The following is an 18,580-nucleotide window of genomic DNA, read 5'->3' as shown; positions in this document are numbered from 1 at the left end:
CAGTATATTGGTTTGCTATGTATGTAGCCTGATAGATCTGTTCAAAAGACAATTTAAAAAAAAAATTCTCTTAATACGATACACATACATACAAGTATTTCAATTTTAGTTTTATTATTCACACAACTGATTTAATGGTATCCACATATAAAAGAATTTTACGAATTTCAAAAGAACTTTTTTTCTGAAACTCAACTAGCAAATAATTTCAAAATAAAGCACAAGCACCACAGACCTTTAGTATTAAATCAGACAGCTCAAAACAGAAAAAATCCAATGAATGTTCAGTATTACCTGCAACCTGCAGTATTCTAGTCCCTGGCAATGAAGTAAAATTCTATGGACAAATTGTTCGAACTGAATCTCCGCTGATCAGATTTCCTTAACACAAAATCCCTAACTCAAAGCTCCAATAACAATTCAATCTACATTTTTACAATCATATCTACAGCAACACATCGTCTCCATGACAACTCACATAAACTGGTGGAGAAAACGTAAGGCTGGACCAGATAAAGCCTCAATTAGCACCTTGACAACTCCTACCATTTGGCTCCGTCATCTATGAAGGTCATTATGGTACAGTGCTTGAATGGCACAATTTAACATCATCTTAGTTGCACAAAATGTTCATGACATCATGACTAAACAATAGAATTATGCACAATGATATAATAGTTTCTTCGGAAAAAATATTGTGGAAAATAAGAACCTAAATTTACCTTACCTGTTTTCTATACCATCTAGCAGCTTCAAAACAATATTTATATAAGACATGAAGCAAGAAAAAAAATGAATTGTGCACCAATCCTTTATTCAACTTCATCCTACAGATTATTATCTTAAAAAAGAAAGCCATGTTAAAATATTAAATGCATTACAATTACTCCCTTGCGTAACAGAAAATTTTCTCTAAAAAGCAAAAAAAAAAAAATTGATTTGTATGAACCTCTCTTCCCTTAGGTTTTTAACAATCATGCAGAGAGGAAATTTCTTCTTTTGCTTGTCAATGTCAATGCTTGAGATCAATGGGAAAATGGTATGAAAGGGAGCAATATATTCAGGACAGTCAAAATCAATGAAGCAGATTGATTCCTCGCTGCTCTCCTTTCAAACTTTACTTTGAATCCATTTACTTTAATTGTCTTAAACAACAATTTAAAAGTTCTCTCTAAATATCTACCCAACTTAAACTCTACAATGAGGATGCAACTGAGTACATTGAATTGTAGCAGTAGTGGACCCAGGAATTGGTTGGTTCAGGATAATTGTTCGATTGAAGTATAGAACACTGCATAAGTGGACATTGAATTTCGTGTGAGACTTTTGTTATAATATAACAAAGACCATTAAGGTTTTTTATTCTTAGTTAATAAAAAATTCCCAGCTAAGGTATATTTATAAAAAATGAGATAGCGAGACTGGGCTTTTAAGTGATTCATTTTTTATTGTTGATAATTCAGTCATAAAATATATCAGTTTGAAAGAAATGAGACACAAGAACAGTATGTATAGAGAAGTTCATGTTCCACAGAACATGATACTGATAAAGCTAAATCTATGTGCTAGCATAAATCTTTCTCCAATCTTGTACAGAATATTGTCAAGTTTTTCACGACAGCAGAGTCACATCACTTCAATGAAGGACTTCAACCTGTGCAACATGCCATGCCAAAAACAAAATTCAAGTCGACAGTTTACAAGGGGTTGAAATCAATAAATCAGCTTGGACAACTTATTGAGGCTGAACATGACAGAATGTGATTGTCTGGGATGTGAACATCCTATTGCATTAATCAATAGCCCAAATTTTATTTCACTTCTCTTCAATGCAATTACTTTCAATATAATCTATAAGACTTTTCTATCTAATAATAACTGGGTTTCAATGAGAGAAAAAAACGTCAATTTACAGCCACAATGATCCCTTTTTTTTAATAACACCAAATATTCTAAATGAAAAAATAGATTCGCAAACCATTCCATAGATTTCAAACAGCCACATTTTGATAAATGCCTACAAATGACACTCTTAAATCACACCCACTGTTTTATTATACATTTTGCCCACACTGAAATAATGACAGGAATTATCAGACATTGGACCACCCTTGATAATGATCTTTTAAAATAAATGAAATTTGTGGTAAATGATTTAAGCCAAATAACAGGAAAACAGAGTGAACATAAAGATCAAGTCCCGTATTAAATAGATATTACAGCAATTCTGATTCTGCTATGCGTTTAAGAGTGCCACAGTCGCAACCAGCACTAAATTGGCTGGGGGACATAGAGGCCTGTGGGCCTTAATGATAACCTGAGCATAATCCAGCCCTGTGAAGGATGAACACTCATCTGCAATTCAGTCCAGTGTTTAATCCAATTTTGTGCTCATGCATAGATGGAAAAAGTATGGATAAAATGAAAAATCTGCATGGTACAATTTATCAACATTAGGTTGGGGGTGGAGGGAATGGACTCTGACCTGTGCATTGATGGACTAGTCATTCTTTACTAGAAATGCAAATTCTCTTCAGCAGTCTTTTTTTACACTTTATGACCAATAGGACTATTACCACCCAACCAAACAGAACCTAGCACAGAGGTTTACTAATATACATGGCTCCTTGTTCATTTTTTACCATGTACTCAATTCATCTGCAAGATAATGAAATTCCTTTGGAAAATGTCTCCATGCTTGTCCTAATCATGCTCACCAAGTTTGCCTTTCATAATATTGTTAAGGCTTAGTTGTTAATCCCAACTATGCACCACGTGTGCCCCCTCAAGAAATGGAGGAGGAACTGGTAATGCATGTTCACTATTGAAATATTATCGTTAGAGCCCAAAACTAACACCAGAATCTATAGCACAGGGGTCATGAATTCCACAATTTAGAGAGGCACACTTGCACGTCATAACAAAATATTAATAAGTTTGTTATGCACAGAGTAGAGAGATATTTAATTGCATAACTTTTCAACCCCTAGCACGGGAATCATTAACTTCAAAATTTGTTCTTTTATCTCTATTTATCAAATACATGTACTTCTTATCAAATTTGGTCAAGATTGGGATGGTAGCTTATACAGAACCCTGGACGAAAACAGAAAGCAATAAGTCACTTGAGTCACTCAGGTAACCTTATAGGACAGTTCATTGTAAATCAAGAAAACTTGGTATGTTGAACATTATTACAGCATATAAATGTTTTCACAATCAATTCTGCAAGTTTCAGTTTACACATGACATTAGTCTAAATTGTTTAGATTTTTTATTTTTATTTTTGAGTGTCATTGTTCCAGTGAACAAATCTCTTGCACAATAAAGTTCACTGGCATTCTCCTAAAAAAAATACATAAACCGACAAAACATGTAAACATTAATACAGTCACACCTACTAACCATCACTTCTACAGCCGAGTAAACAATAAAAATTGAAAACTTTTATTTTACAGGAGAGATCATCTGAAACTGAAAGTAAATGTCCATTTACTGTTGAAAAAAGTGAAATCTAAAATCGTACAAGTGCAAGATTCATATGGATGGTGAAAATGTAAAAAATGCAAAAAAAACTAAATTTTCAAAATCTAATTCAAGTGATTCATCACTTATGAAAACACTCATACCAACATACAAATAAATACAAAATGGGAATATGTACAGTAAAACTCTCACCCATCATGGCTTATCAAATAATATCAAATAAAATACAAAAATCATTTGGACACTCACATGTGCACTTTAATCACATCATCTTCCCCATGTCAAATCCTAATATTGATTGATATTTTATACATATATACAATCTGTAGCAATAAAATATCATTTTGCCAGTGGAGAACGGGACATAAATATATATATTTCTGTACACAACCCCCCCCCCCCCATTCCCTTCTCTGTATCCTTAACTCTTGTTAATTCTGTCAATATCTGCTGAAAGGTTGCATTGATCACAATAAAACAGCTAAGTCTCTCTCTATTGCTAAACAAAGTTTTATCACATTAAAACCTGGCGGGGGTTTATATGACTGCATTTAATGAGTCAACAGCTTGACTCAGCCTCTGTAACCCCCCCTACATAAGATTGAAGATGCTGTTCTGGGGGAAGGAGGCAGACTTCTCCAGCCTGGGTTTTTTGGCCGCTGGTTGCCGAGGCTTTGGCTTGTGAGCTTTTCTTACTTTCCCCTCACCTGAAGCTGCAGTAGAGTTCTACATTTTTTGGAAAAATAAAAATAATCTTTAAATTCAACTATGAATTCAATGATTTCAAAGATATCCTTTAGAAAATCATTTAAGTTACGGTAGAAATATTGCAATGTTTTGTCTCTTTAGTCACCATGACCAATTAATGAATGGCAATTGACAAATTTGCTCCTCCCTCTCTTAGAGATGGCAACTTGATAGAAAGTTTACTAATGCTATTATTTTAACACAGGATCATATACATAGATTCACACTGAATCATTCTTTTACAATAAAGTTCAAAACATCTAAATAAAAAAAATCACCTACAGAAATAACAACACTGACCTGCTTATTTGTGTCTTTGTCAGGGGAGATAACTTGGAACACAAAGTTCCTGGAATTCCTCACTCCAGTGGGATTAATGGAGGTCTTGGTAAGTTCAGCAATCTTGGCCAGTGATTCTTTGTTTCTTCCCAGGAAGGAACCCTTCTTCTGCATCTGACAGCAAGAATCAATCACATTTACTCTCTAATACATCAAATGATGATTTATATCACATATTCTACCTCACTCCCACAATGAATCGCATCGCATCGCATTCATTCTCCAAATCTCACACTCATAGTAATTTTGTCACATTATCTCTCAAATAAAGTCATCATAATTTTCATCACATTTTCTCTCTAATAAACACACTAATAAATATCTACTCTATCATACACTAACAGTGATATGCAACACTCTCTTATATGCACCACTCTGATGATGAGATGAACTCTTTTTATCCATATTTTATCAAATACACACCAACAGTTTAAACATTTCCAATATGATCCATTTACAGACACAACTAAAGAAGTTTATTCCATGGATGACAATTTTTTTATTACTGTACATAGGGTAATTTTCACTCCCATTTTATTTTCGCTCCTTTGTCAGTGGGCAAATTTAAGACTGGACGAATTCAAATATAGTCAAACCTCGTTATCTCGAACTAGATGGGACTGGTTAAAAACTTCGAGATATCCTAGTATTCGAGATATCAAGGGTAAAATACTTAAAGTTTAAGTGTTTGGGACCTAAAAATCACTTCGACATATCCATTGTATTCGAGATATCGGTGTTCGAGATACCGAGTTCAACTGTACCTCAAATTATCTCTCTTTTGACAAAACTGTGACCGGACGAAATTCAAGACGGGGCGAAACTGTTAACAAGTGAAGAGGGGCAAAAATTACTAGGGGCGAAAATAACCATGCATACATTATTTGGTCAAAACAATAGTGATCTGTTGCAAAGTCAAACAAGTCAAAATATTGATATATTTTACACAATCTTTTTCACAGATTTGATTTCTCTAGGCATTATTTAACTACCATTAAACACATCTCTTCTAATTAACTTTAATGGGATCAGGAAAGCTCTCTGAGGTAGGACGAGGAAATTGGTCAGAGAGTGTACATTATCATTAGATTGCAAATGCATTGTTATAATACTAAACACATCATTGCCATCTTTAAACTACATGTACTAAAAAGCATGCCTTCCCAAAGGCAAATTTCTTATCATCTTTGATCGATCATTGTTAATTAAACTGTATTTCAAAGTATGTAAACCCTAATGATTACAATAACAAATGTAAAATGAAACCTAACCACAAAATAGCAACATCTGGTCATAAAGGTTGTTTTTGGTATAGAGTTCCAGATTTTCATTAAAATAACCAGTAGTTTTAGCTCTTTCCGTCATTTATAACTACAACACACTTAGTTGAGGTATACATTCCAGCATGCATTTTTTAAAACATTATTCATGTACTTACTGGTGGTTTAAAAATAGCATTTGATGTCATCTGTGATGCATTTTCTTTGTTAACCACTTTCTCTGAAGATGCCTTTTTGACATTTCCAACCTCTGAATCTAAATGAAAATCGGAAACATTATCAATCTATAAATAAAATGTTTTTTGAAATGGGATTAAAAATTTATCTTTCATCATTACCAATCTGTAGTTGGTAATGATGAGCAAAACATACATGAAGAAATAAATACAATCTACATACTACTTCTTTTTAAGAAAACTTTTCCAAATTTGAGAAACTGGCTATTTTCGTCTTCATTGCGCTCTTTCTCCTGCAAAATTAATGTGAACTAAGTGTAAATCTCAAAGCACTTTCATTAAAAATCCATACTAGACTCCTTTATTTTCCTTATTTAACTGTTGAGTCTTCAAAGCTCTCAAATATAGAAACAAGGTGTTGGGATCAATAAAGTTTGAGGAGTGACCGAGTTACAGAGACAAAGGGGAACTTGCCTCTTGTTCTTGTAGAAATTTTTCTCTTTCAAATCTTTCTTGTCTCCATTTAGCTTCATGGTCTTCCTCTATGACTTCTCCTTCGTCCGAGTCATTGTTAAACATATCTTGCTGAGTGCTGTCATCTTCAGAATATAATCAAAGAGCTAGTATAACATGCTATGTAGAGTCTGTTATATAACTTGCATGCACTCAAAATTATGCATTTAATAATCAACAAATCTTAAAACTCTAGACATGAGGAGAATTAGTCAACACTTGTTTTTGCATTGAAATATGCAAATGATAATGTTGGTGACTTTTTATCATACAGCAACAATACAACAGTTTTTGATTTCTAAGTGGACTAGAAAGACCTTGCCAAATGGCAGACAGTCTGTGGGGATAAAAGGCTTTCAAAGCTTTCAGTAAGTATACCACAAGGATGAATGCTTCAGTGAAGGAGAGATAATCAAAGACTCCTTACATTAAAGACAGCCACTGCGCGCCGGTACACAAATGTGACAGCGGCGGAAGATTGTGTCATATAAGAGACAATTAATCACGCCAATAATGAAGCCTTGACCTATATTCTATGCTGGGAAGATATGCTACCAATATGAACATTCAGTATCCAACAGGTTTTGGTCTTTGAGTTAAGAAGATGTGTGATATGATCCCCACCCCTTTAATATAAAGAATGAGTCTGGCAGTGTCAGTATCCCTGTACATAAATAAGGATAGCCATAAAATTGATCACTGGCTCATAGCAATAAGTGATCTGACAGCTTTATACTATAAAATTCAAAATATCTGGAAAAACACTTCAATGATGCATCTCTATCTCTCCTCTCTCTCTCTCTCTCTCTCTCTCTCTCTCTCTCTCTCCCCTCTCTTTTGACTTATTCAATAATTTCTAGTTAATACAGCCCAATAAAAAACAGTAAGTGGCTCAAGATTAGCTACATGAAATAAAATGACTGAAGAGCTTGGCTAAATAGGTTCCCAACTACTGAAACTTTACCTTTAAAATTTCTGAGCAAATTGATAATTTACTTACCAATATTACTCCATTTAAATCTGCGGATTCGGCCTTGACCTTCACTGTGAAGGTCACCATCAGGTAAGTACATCTCTTGAAATCTGATCAGTTCTCTCTTGTCTTCATCTATTACTTGCTTCCTAAAAATCAGAGTTTTCATTTGAACAATGACTTTACAAACCATATACATATGTATCTACCTAAATACACAATTTCATTTACTTGTAATTCAAATATTCATGACTGTGTGTATTAAATAATGGTACTTAAGATTGTTCATACTATATGTATTAAACTTTGTTAAATGAAATCCAAAGATAGTATAAATAATAGTAAGAACAATTATGAATGAATTTCAAATTTCTAAAAGATTAATTTTTTTCAGTTCTAAAATATTTAAAAAAAGAGCTTGTCCGTGTCAGTATTAGAATTCAAAATAATCTAATATTTGCAGTCAAAAGGTCAGCAAGCAGGGCTTACAAGTGGGCCCTCCCAACTTGGTCTCGGAGCTCCTCCTCTGTCCCCACTTGGTCTTTGTCTCCCTCCTCCATCTCCAAAATGTCTTCTTCCTCCGCTAAGTCAAGATTCTCGTCACTGTCGTACTCACTCCCTGCACAGGTTGAACATGCATGATAACTTACTCGTATCTACAGCACAAGTGGCTTTTTACACCACATAATATTCTGCTTTTATAACAATTTTTATGTAACAGCTTAAATTTAAAACAGGAAAATAGGTTTTGGTTTCTGATCATCAAAGCAAAACCATGTGATTGAGTTGATATATATACATAAAATAACCTATTGAGTATGATTCCCTCCATTTCTTATGGAAACCTATTGTTAAATCATAGCTCTATAGAAACTGTAGGACTGATATCTACTTCCCCCATTTATCAATTGGTCAAAACCTACAGCAACTGAAACTGACAGGACTGAAATCTACATGCCCCATTTAACAATTAATCGAAACCTACAGCGACCTTTAAAAAATCACGTACCACACAATATCTTATCTTAGAAAGATGCAAATGTAAACAATAAAATGCTTTCTTTCATGATTCATGCAGGTTATGAAGATAACGTTCACTGCAGAAAAATTTATATTCCCGCATTAGCAGGTTACATATTTTTCCTGCAATGTCGCCACTTTCATATCCCTCATAAATCACCAAAGAAAGCATTTTATTGTTTAAATATCAATTAAGTTAAATACAGTTTCAATTTTCAAATATGAAAGTCAGAGTCCATCTCAAGACATGCCAGTACTTCTGATCTACAGGGTTAGGATTAAGACCTGTACTTCTTTATCTTACCTGATAATTCAGCCTCAGCCTCCACAAACTCTTTCCTAATTTTTCTGTGAAAAGAAAATGAGAGAGAGAAATTAGAGAAATTTATACAAAAATTCAAGTAAAATACCTTTACTAATACAGTTCCTGTATTTACCCATGTTTATTGGACACAGTGAATCCTGTAAACTTCTCTTGATATTTCTCACTGCCCTTTGACCTCTCATCATCCTCATCATCTTCCTCGTTTTCTTCATCACTGAAAACACCCTGCAGCAGAAGACACACAAATAATAAAATACAGCTGTTTTACAGAGGCTGATGATCTGAAAAAGCCTTAAGACAGACAAAATGTGGAGGGAGAAATATTGACACTCTCCAGAAGAATTAGGTCTTGGAAAATAAGAGATGGGAAATAGGTAAGAATTCAACCTGTACAAAGCGAGGTTAAAATGCCACTTACTACCTAAAGCGTAAACTCCACAAATGAGTAGGAAAAGCTCAAATCAAAGAAGCCATTAGTAAGGTACAGTATAATGCATTTACCATTTTCAGTTCTTGATACATGGTAACTATCTAGCTCCAAATAAACATCACCACTACCTTTTCTTTGGTTTCGACATCCTCTTCGTTGTCACTGACAAGTTTGAAGGAATCATTGCTGTCTTCTTCTTCCTCCTCATCCAATGGAGACTTCCTCTTCAAACTGGACCGCTGAGAACTCTCTGTTTGTACTTGACTGAAGTCAGCAAACAATCTTATAAATAATCATAGCTCAGAATTGAAAAAAAATGCATATCATTTTTGTTTGGACTGACTTTTAGCATGGCCAAAAAAACACCCAAATCTATATGACCATTTCACATTCATTGCTGCATTGAATCAGTAATACTACATAGATAAAATAAAACAAAAACAACTTTAGAGAGACCAGATTCTGTATGTTTACCTCTCAGTAGCAAACTTTCCTGAGCAGAGCCCCATAAGCTCCTCCATGTTGTTTTGAGTGGCTGACTGTGTACCAAACAGCTGCTGCTTACAGGTACCTTTCTTATTCTCATTTTCTCCATCTGAAAAAAAAACCCAACATACTGTATGCTATGATCCATTTTTGATATATTCAGTTTAGCTTCTAAAATACTCCCAAGTTAAGTATATTGCTCAAAAAGTGAATCACTGGCCTATTATAAATTGCAGTTGTATTCGCATGCATTTTCAATCTAAGTACATAGATTACACACCTTGAAATCTCCCTGAGCATAAACCAAGAAGTTCATCATAATTATCTTGTGAGGAATCCATATCAAATCCCATATAGGGCTTAGACTTGGGCTTTTTGGCTGTTGATCCTGTGCGCAAAAATCTGTAATAGAAAGAACATTTGCATGATAATTGAAATAAACATGAACCAAATATTTCAAATTGGATTAAAGTGTACATCCCAGAACTAGACATTTCCATCCAATTAATAAACTTACCCATCAGCATCGAACATCCTTGACTGTGACTCCTCGATGTAGAAGTTGAGGCTCTGTGAGTTCTGGGTGTCCAGACAGGAGGAGGGGATCGCGGGGGTGGAGCCATACAGGTCCTGGGAGTCCTCTACCGGGGGGATCAGGCTGCTGCTTCTTTTGATCTCCTAAAACACACAACAATACCACACCTGTACACTACAAATTCTAAAAGAAATTATACATACCAATTCCTCCATCCAACAGTCATATGGTTTATTAAATTATACATCAGTTATCCCCATGCAAATGATGTTACATGAAAACAGCTAAGCAATATCATGTAAAAAATATCCACAGTTTATATTCAGCATGTTTTTTTTGCTTATACACTTTGCTTTAATTCCAAAGAAGAATATAAATGAAGTATCCATCAAAACCCTATTGCTGGATTATAAACAAGGTGTACAAAGTCAGATACCTGAGCAGGTGGGGCCTGAGTCCCAGTCCTAGAGAAGGGCACAAAGAGGTCATCGTCAGGCTCCTTAAATAAACCCCTGTCTTGAGTTTTATCGGCCTGTGTCGCTTCTGCTGTACAGGTGCTTGGTTCCTCTTCAACTGGCTTTTCTGATGTGACGTCTGTGACATCCCTGCTTTCTTCATCATCACTGATCTGCAGAACACGAGGCTTCTTCTTTTTGGCAGAGGATTTTAACTGTACAAGGGAGGCTGGAAAAGTGGTTCAACAAAACATTCAGCAATTGAAGAAAAATCCTTCATTTTTTTTTTCTGAAAGCAGACACAATTTTATACCTCTAGCATCCTCCTCCTCTGTTTTTTCTTTTGCATCCTCATCTTCATCATCTGAGAGATGAAGTCTCAAATTTTCACCATCATCCTCTTCATATTCACCACCATCATCCTCTTCCTCAGCTTCATCATCAGCAAAAGGATTTTTCTACAATCATTTGACAGGGTTTTTTTCAGCCAATAAAATATACTAGTAACTAAATGCTTGAATAATATCGACACTGAACTTATAAATATTAACTGTTGGTCATTGTCTTGTTCCATTTAAACAATTTCAGGTAATCAAATGTTTTACAGTATATTAGATTTTTTCCTACACCACTAATAAAGAAAGTCCCTTACAATGTCTTCGGTTTCCTCTTCTTCTTCCATCTCTTCATCCTCTCCAAACTCTTCATCAAATTCATCATCCTCCACATCAGTGTCCGAGTGTTCAGACATCTCAGCATCATCATCCAGAATTTCATCTTCCTTCTCGTAGAGTTCCTCATTGTCCAGATCGTATATGTCCTGCCTCTGCTTTCTAGATTCCTCACGCTTTACTTTCATTTTCTCTTGCAGCTTTTCCTTTAGAGCCATTAGTTTTGCACCTAGTTCAATGCATTTATTTCAAAACCTTAACATCTATTTTTCATATCAAAATTTAATTGTTTTCAATTGTTTTTTTAATAACTGTTTTCAAATATTTGAAATCATTTCAAATTTTGGGACAGTGATACTATGACAAACAGCTTTGTACACATAATGGGAACATAGAAAAACATCACAGAAACATGAATAGGTATTTTTTAAAGACAAATGTTACACAATACCAGATAATATAGAGAAATGATCACAATACAAAACCTGGGCACACAATGGATTACCTGGTGCATCCAGGGCCTGGAGAGAGTTCTCATCTTCTTGCGTTGGATGATAGGTGAATGTCTTCATGTGAAGTTCATCTTTGTCTTTCTCAACAATCCTGAAATATTAAATTTTTGATTCAGAATTCAACATTACAGAATAAACATGCAGTGTATAAACATAGATGAAAGTAGACAGCATTCAAGTTAAAAAAGATTTCTAAACAGATCAACAGATTGCACTTTAAATGCTACAAAACTAAAAACTTGTAAAAGCTCACTTGATATCCACATCCTTGTTGACATGTTTGGTTCTCTTTTGACAGTGGTCCATAAACCTTCCCATCAGCCTCTGGATCCCGGGGTGCTGGGGAATCCCCGTCTCCTTCTCATCATCCAGACTTATCACCTCGTCGGGGCCCCCGCTCAGTTTGGGAACCGCCGACAGTTGGGGCAAGTCTGGCTCCAACAGGAATGGCAGCTTGTGGTCCTTGGCTTTGGTGTGTTGAGACACAGACTGTGACTCACTTAAATCAGTCTGTTCTGTCTGTGGGTGAGCACTGTCTGTAGAGTCTGTACACTGAGTGTTTGAGTTAGCACTATCTGTATGTATTGCACTGTCCTGACAGGTGTCCTCACTCTCTTTACTGGCTGACTTTGACTGCTCCTCCATTGGTTCAGATGACTGCCCCTCCATGGGTTCAGACGACTCTTCACTTTGACCTAATCGGTTTTTTATTTCAGTATCTTTCTCTTCTAAATCTGGCAGTTCATCCATCTCCAACTGGTGGTCATTTTGAGCAGGTTTTTCCTGATTTTCTGAAGACTTGTTTGAATCTCCATCTCCTGTTTTAGTTTCTTCATGTACATTGTCAGTCACTGATTTTTCCTCATGCACTTTGTTTTCCAAACTTTTTTGCAATTGTGACTCTTTTTTCAAAACACTGTCACACTCACTTTTCTTTTTAAATTTCTCTTTTTCAAATGTCTCTTGCATGATTTTTGCTTTCCTGAAAAAATCATTTAAAAATTTTTGGTTATAAAAAAATTATTTTAAATTAATGTGAATTCAGTTTTAATGAGCACATCAATTATAACTGTGCTACATACTGCAAGTCTCTGGTTTTGTGTAAACTTCTGTACAGTTCCTGCTTTCTAGAAGCTCTGGCCAAGAAATCAGAGAGAGGCTTAGGTTCAGGCTGATGGTATGGCAAGTTCACTCGACTTTCTACAGAACAAATACGATAAATATTACAAGAATATGCATGTTCATTCACAATCTTTTATTGTTTCAAGCATATCAAATTATTAATGGCAAGGATTAAAATATATATATTCTTTGTGTGTAAGCTAAGTTCTCAGATCTACCGTATTTTTTCGACGATTAGTCGGTATTTTTTTCCTCTGAAGCAGAGCACCCGACTTATCGTCTTGTTCGACTTGTCGTAGGCTCGTAGTCAGAATTTTTTTAAAAATAGCATTAAAAATCTTGGTTTTAATCATCTTGAGTTGGCTGTGTGATTGAAAATTACGTTGCTGAATTCACTGTTCATCTTTAATAATTATCATTTTCACTCATCTGTCAACACTTAAATACATAATAATAAAAACAGTTATTAAAAAATGTTACATTGTCTTTAATCAATTAAAAGTTTTACTGTTCCGTTTTTATAAACACATCGTCACATGGTTCTATGTATCACTAGTAGGAAGATAACATTGCGCAGTAAAATTGAAACCAAGTTTGAATGGAAGAAAATATTGCAGTAGGTCCGGGGGATGTTTTTTAAAATTTAATTATTTCATTTGTAAAGAGTTGTTAGTGGAAAGTATAAATCAGAAATATTTAATGGTCAAATTCAATCTTAAAATACGTAATCGGCAATTATCAATACATGTACTACTGTTTATACAATAGGCTGACACCGGTGTGTTAATAATCTTGCCCTAAGGCTGAGATCTTTACGGCAATTTCACTCCCTGTGTATATAAAGAGTACCGTTATAAGAGTGATTATAGTTCATTGATTAATTATTGTCTAATTCTTTGATTATTGTTAGATAATTTTTTTAGGAAACGTATGTATGTCGTATATCGTCATTATCAAGTCGTACAAATGATCGATTTATTTCTAACAGTGTCTATCTAAAACAATAGCGTGTAACTGCATTACTGGATACAAAGTAAACAAGTTTCATCAAATCATAGTAATTGCTAAGCTTTCTGCACTTGAGATCCCCCTTTGAAGTCCGACACGAGACAGGTGCATTCCTATGACACCGGAACTTGTTAAACAAACATTGACCACGCGCCGAGTCAACAGGTGGCTGGTTACGTAATGGCGAATACACTGGCGATAGTCAGAGTGGATACTTATTTTAATGCTTGGGAATAAAATATTTCTCACAAAGTAAGTTTAGTTTTGCATAACACGCGATATCGGGAATTGTTTACAATGCAAGCGACTTTGTAGAAGTTGCCGGTATTTGAAAATTTGATGCATAAGTATAAAGCGTAATTGTTTAAATGTTAATCATTAATAATAATTGGTAGCAATATCGGTGACATCGTGGCATCATACACTGATGTTACTGCAGTTTTATAGGCCATTTTGAAGTGATAAGATCGACGTATGGTCTGAGATCGACATATCGTAGGATTTTGTTAAAAATTTGGCTAAAAATGGGCAATTCGACGAGTCGTCCGCATCGACAAGTCGTCGGGAAAATACGGTACGTAATAAATTTTATGGTATTTGTGCATGACATAAACATAAGTCTTGCACATTACTGTTGATCTGACATAATTTCGGTGTGCATCTGTTAGGCTTTCATCATAAGAGATTATATACAATATTTTTAATTAAAAAACCCTGCAGAATAAAATCACACATTCTGTTGCAGAATAGCATATCGTATCACATTTTTCTGTGCAACAGAACTTGATATACATGTACAATGCATCTACTTCAATTGTGTGCTCAGTGTTACCTCTGACAATTCTCTGGGTCTCACTGTGAATACTCATCAGTTCATCCTTCCTGGATTTCTGTTTGGAGCTTCTGGTGGCCGTTTTAGATGCACCCTATTAAACGTATACATGAACATTACACACTTTTAAGAAAAAACCTAAAGGCTTTTAGTGATTATACACTGTAGTGTATAATTAATCCATTACCTTCTTCAATTTGGCAAGCAGTTTGGGATCCACTGAGTTTTCATCAAACCCCTCATCGTCACTGTTTTCTCTACTACTGTTTGAGCTGCCCCCACTATCACTGTCGGAGTTGTCACCCTTGTTACTTTTTGCTGCATCTTCATCATCACTTCCAGCTTTGTCTGCTCCTTCAAATTAATCAAGTCTCATTAAACTAAATTTCTTTATGAGTTTGTATTATAAGCTACCATTACTTCCTAACAAGCTTACTTTACTTCACATGACTAGAGAAAAGTTAAAACCTTGCGAGTTTTCATCCATTTCTGCATCAAACAAATCACTGTTTCCAAACAAACGAGGACCCTATATAAAACAGAATATGTCAAAATAACTGTATTATCATATGTACCGATTACTTTACTTGAAAATTGATATCAAACAATCTAAATTCAATCTTTTAAATGTTGATGTACCTGATCTTCTGCCAATGATGGATTTTTGTTGTCAATTTGTTCTTTATCTGAAAGAAAATAAAACATGATTATGAAGAGGTGCATACAAAACTTCATGAGATCATTTTTTAAAACTACAGGCCATTCTCTGCTTATCTTTTTTTCTTTACTTTTCAAATTTCGCTTTTATATTGTTATCTAAAAATTTAAATTAACCACAAATTACCTTTAGTGGAATCATTACTGTCATCATCAAACACATTTGCAATCTGAAAGTTATATATAATAAAATCTTTACCTGTGCATCTTTCAATGAAACAAAAAAAATAATTGAGAACTTAAATACAGAAAATAAAATATTTAATTCCAAACCCCCTTCATTACGATTCAAAGAGCAACAATATTTCAATACATAGTTGTAAGCGCATTTTAGAAGCAACAACATGAATCATTTGTTTGTATGGTCCACATACCCGCTTTTTCTTCTTGTTCAGAACTGCACTCAAAGATTCTTCCTCTCTATCACTATCGGAATCTATAGCATACAAAGTCAACAAGTTTACATCACCTTCACAACATACTGCAATTTAATAATTTACACAAGAAGTGTTTTTGAGGCAGCTGGACCTCAAGTTTGAACTTAAACCTGTATCAATGGCTGTGGCTTTTCACTGACATTGGTCTCTGACTCTTTTGTCTCCTGATCTTTGATGGATAAAATACCGGTATATTGCTTATAAAAGAACATTATCATACCATTTTCAGATCCACTGTCAAATGCTTTGCTCAGAGCTTCACCAGTTGACTGAGAAAAAAAAAACCCACCATGAATATTTCACATAAGTAAAATAATAATGAGGTAAATAAGTTTGTTACTAAAGCCTTCCAGAAAACTAAATGAACTGTGTAGTAAAAGATAGTCTTTAACCTCAATCCAAGTTTTAAACATTTCATACTTCTGAAAATTAAAAACTTATCATATACTCACCGATGAAGATTTTGTCCCAGAATCCTCTTCTTTATCTAATAATGAAATATGAATTTGAAAAAATAATTCTTAAAGAACAGTGGACTAGATGACGTATATAGTTGCTAAATTTGTCGACATAAAACGCACCATCAAGTGGAGCTGTCTCCCCTTCCACCATTGTAACTTCTTCCTCCTCCTCCTCCTCTTCCTCCTCATCATCATCCAATATTCTTTTACTCTGTTTCAAAATAGAATTTATAAGAAATTATTTGTTTATTTAACAATGACAAAAGTTTTTAGCCACTTTTGTAGACAATACTTACACACATAACACACTTACTTGGTTTGATTTTCTCCTTATCACAACATCATTTTCTTCCTCATCACTTACTACAAAATCAAAAGCAATTTCAGTAATAAAACACTCACTATAGCCAGCTAGAATAGAGTCAATACTTATTATACACATCTACTTGATTTATTTCAAATAATGTTTATTATCAACAATAGTAATTCAATTTTCAAAGAAAAAAAATTTGTTTTTTTCTAAAATGAGAATATTGTTAAAGTTATCAGTTATATCTGACAGTACAAAAAGTCTGTGGTAGTGCCACTTGTTGACTTACAGTGAATGCCGTGGTCATTGGACTGCTGACTGTCATCATCCATCCCAGAGTCCACCTTCTCACTGTTCTGTGCATCATCTTTCAAACTGTTTCTCACTTCATCCTGATCAATGGTTATCATAACTTCAAGATATTATTCAGACCAATTGTTGAAAATTTTAAGTCAGTATTGAATATACCAAGGAGCACCATTGTCTTAGTTGTCCTGACTTTTGTATGGTAACTTTTTATTTCAGAGTCAAATGTACAGGGCTAGACAAATAGCATTAAAGGTGGGGCAAACAATGTACCCTTGCATGTACTACAATCACAGTTTGGCCTAGCTTCTAGTAATTCAATTCTAAATAATGATATATGAGATATTTTCCTTGAAAGCAAATGACCCACGTGTGACCACCTGTCATGTATACAATTTAAACCTTGAAATATATTTATATTATAATTATTTCCACAGATTTGTGTGGAAATATTTAAATCAGTCACTAATTAGTGCAAGTTTTTGTGCGCCGTATATTGCAAATTTTTAACACGTATCACGGTATAGAATTGTAGCACCCATGTAGTCTATCCGAATTTTTCAGAACAGCAGCTATATCAGCTGTGAACATACTGCTTGCATGGTTTCTTTGTAGGATTAAAATTTACTAGTTAAACTTGCAGTGGTCTAAAGCTTGACATATCTTAAACTTTTGGAAACACCAAAATTGATACATGAACAATGTCACAAATTGCGTGTGTCAAATTGCACGACAAACAATGATCATTGTTTACATATGTAACATCCGATCCATATTAGCGCGCGCTTCGAGTTCACCTGTGGCCGATCTGAAAATTCTCCATCGATTCGACAATCAATCTGTTTTTAACATCAGTCTATTTAGAAAAGATTCTTAGATTATTTGTTTATTATCCTAATACATGAGAAATATCGCACTTACTGATATTACATTATTGTCTGGCGTTTCTGTCGTCATTTTCACTTTCCTCTTTCGCGCGTTATTCCTACGCGTGCGTCATACTGTAAACTTCCGGTGAAGTAAACGCAAGAACCAACTCCTGCTAAAATACCCGGAAAATGACAACGATCCTTTACAAGGGTGCTTGAGAGCGTTAGCTGTTTGCGATGCTAACTACCTTCATGAAGCACCAAACAAAAAGTATTTTACTGGTTAGATTTACATTCACATTTAAATCATTTATTATTCCATTAAAAGTGAGTAATAATGAAATCTTATTATGTTACACAGAAGGAACAGCCTCAGGCTATATTTCGCCGGTATATGTACGTGAGAGTTGCCAATTGCCCAAAATAAGTACAGTTTTCTTGGAAGTCTGAGATCAGTCCGCCAAATCCGTGGAGTTAACAATGCTCTGGATGTAGCTTAACTAGCAATAGCTGCAGGACTGTAGCTCCCGGTCTGAAAAAATTCGGATGGACGACCTGGGAGCTTGCAGC

The 18,580-nt window shown here is 34.7% G+C and overlaps 2 protein-coding genes across 5 annotated transcripts in view; both read right to left on the bottom strand.

Annotated features, from left to right (window-relative positions):
• Positions 1-2,600, bottom strand: part of LOC105320113 (rap guanine nucleotide exchange factor 4) — a 48,347-nt gene extending 45,747 nt beyond the window's left edge. For both annotated transcript variants that reach the window (XM_066089244.1, XM_066089245.1), the window contains exon 1: positions 295-2,600. The gene's annotated coding sequence lies outside the window, so the exon portion shown is untranslated. The remainder of the gene's footprint in view (positions 1-294) is intronic.
• Positions 2,601-3,257: 657 nt separating this feature from the next.
• LOC105320110 (claspin) lies at positions 3,258-18,202 on the bottom strand. Of its 3 annotated transcripts, none has more exons than XM_020064008.3 (31): positions 18,063-18,202; positions 17,125-17,227; positions 16,839-16,888; positions 16,646-16,736; positions 16,517-16,551; positions 16,285-16,333; positions 16,002-16,063; positions 15,755-15,797; positions 15,550-15,596; positions 15,379-15,439; positions 15,098-15,264; positions 14,911-15,004; positions 13,031-13,148; positions 12,202-12,930; positions 11,942-12,039; positions 11,418-11,665; positions 11,079-11,223; positions 10,747-10,994; positions 10,293-10,453; positions 10,056-10,177; positions 9,764-9,884; positions 9,418-9,571; positions 8,972-9,084; positions 8,839-8,882; positions 8,004-8,133; positions 7,542-7,663; positions 6,503-6,627; positions 6,252-6,321; positions 6,011-6,108; positions 4,534-4,686; positions 3,258-4,212 (listed from the first exon to the last, which is right to left on the bottom strand). In XM_020064008.3, the coding sequence occupies exons 1-31, from the start codon at positions 18,096-18,098 to the stop codon at positions 4,078-4,080; spliced, it is 3,972 nt and encodes a 1,323-aa protein (XP_019919567.3). In that variant the 5' UTR covers positions 18,099-18,202; the 3' UTR covers positions 3,258-4,077. The 3 variants fall into 3 exon arrangements, with proteins under 3 accessions (XP_019919567.3, XP_011416212.3, XP_065945315.1); XM_011417910.4 differs by having other exon boundaries at positions 9,418-9,553; XM_066089243.1 differs by having other exon boundaries at positions 15,550-15,590.
• Positions 18,203-18,580: the final 378 nt, after the last annotated feature.

The sequence above is a fragment of the Magallana gigas genome, chromosome 6 (assembly GCF_963853765.1).
Source record: "Magallana gigas chromosome 6, xbMagGiga1.1, whole genome shotgun sequence".
In the NCBI taxonomy this organism is placed as follows: Eukaryota; Metazoa; Mollusca; class Bivalvia; order Ostreida; family Ostreidae; genus Magallana; species Magallana gigas.
The sequence above is the reverse complement of the archived record's forward strand: the minus strand, read 5'-3'. Positions and strand labels throughout refer to the sequence as shown.

Coding starts and splice junctions, on each gene's coding strand:
- LOC105320110 (XM_020064008.3), bottom strand. CDS start 18,098: ATGACGACAGAAACGCCAGACAATAATGTAATATCA. Junction 16,334..16,516: donor CTGGGACAAAATCTTCATCG/GTGAGTATATGA, acceptor TTTTTTTCTCAG/TCAACTGGTGAAGCTCTGAG. Junction 8,134..8,838: donor GGCTGAGGCTGAATTATCAG/GTAAGATAAAGA, acceptor CAACCTGTGCAG/GGAGTGAGTACGACAGTGAC.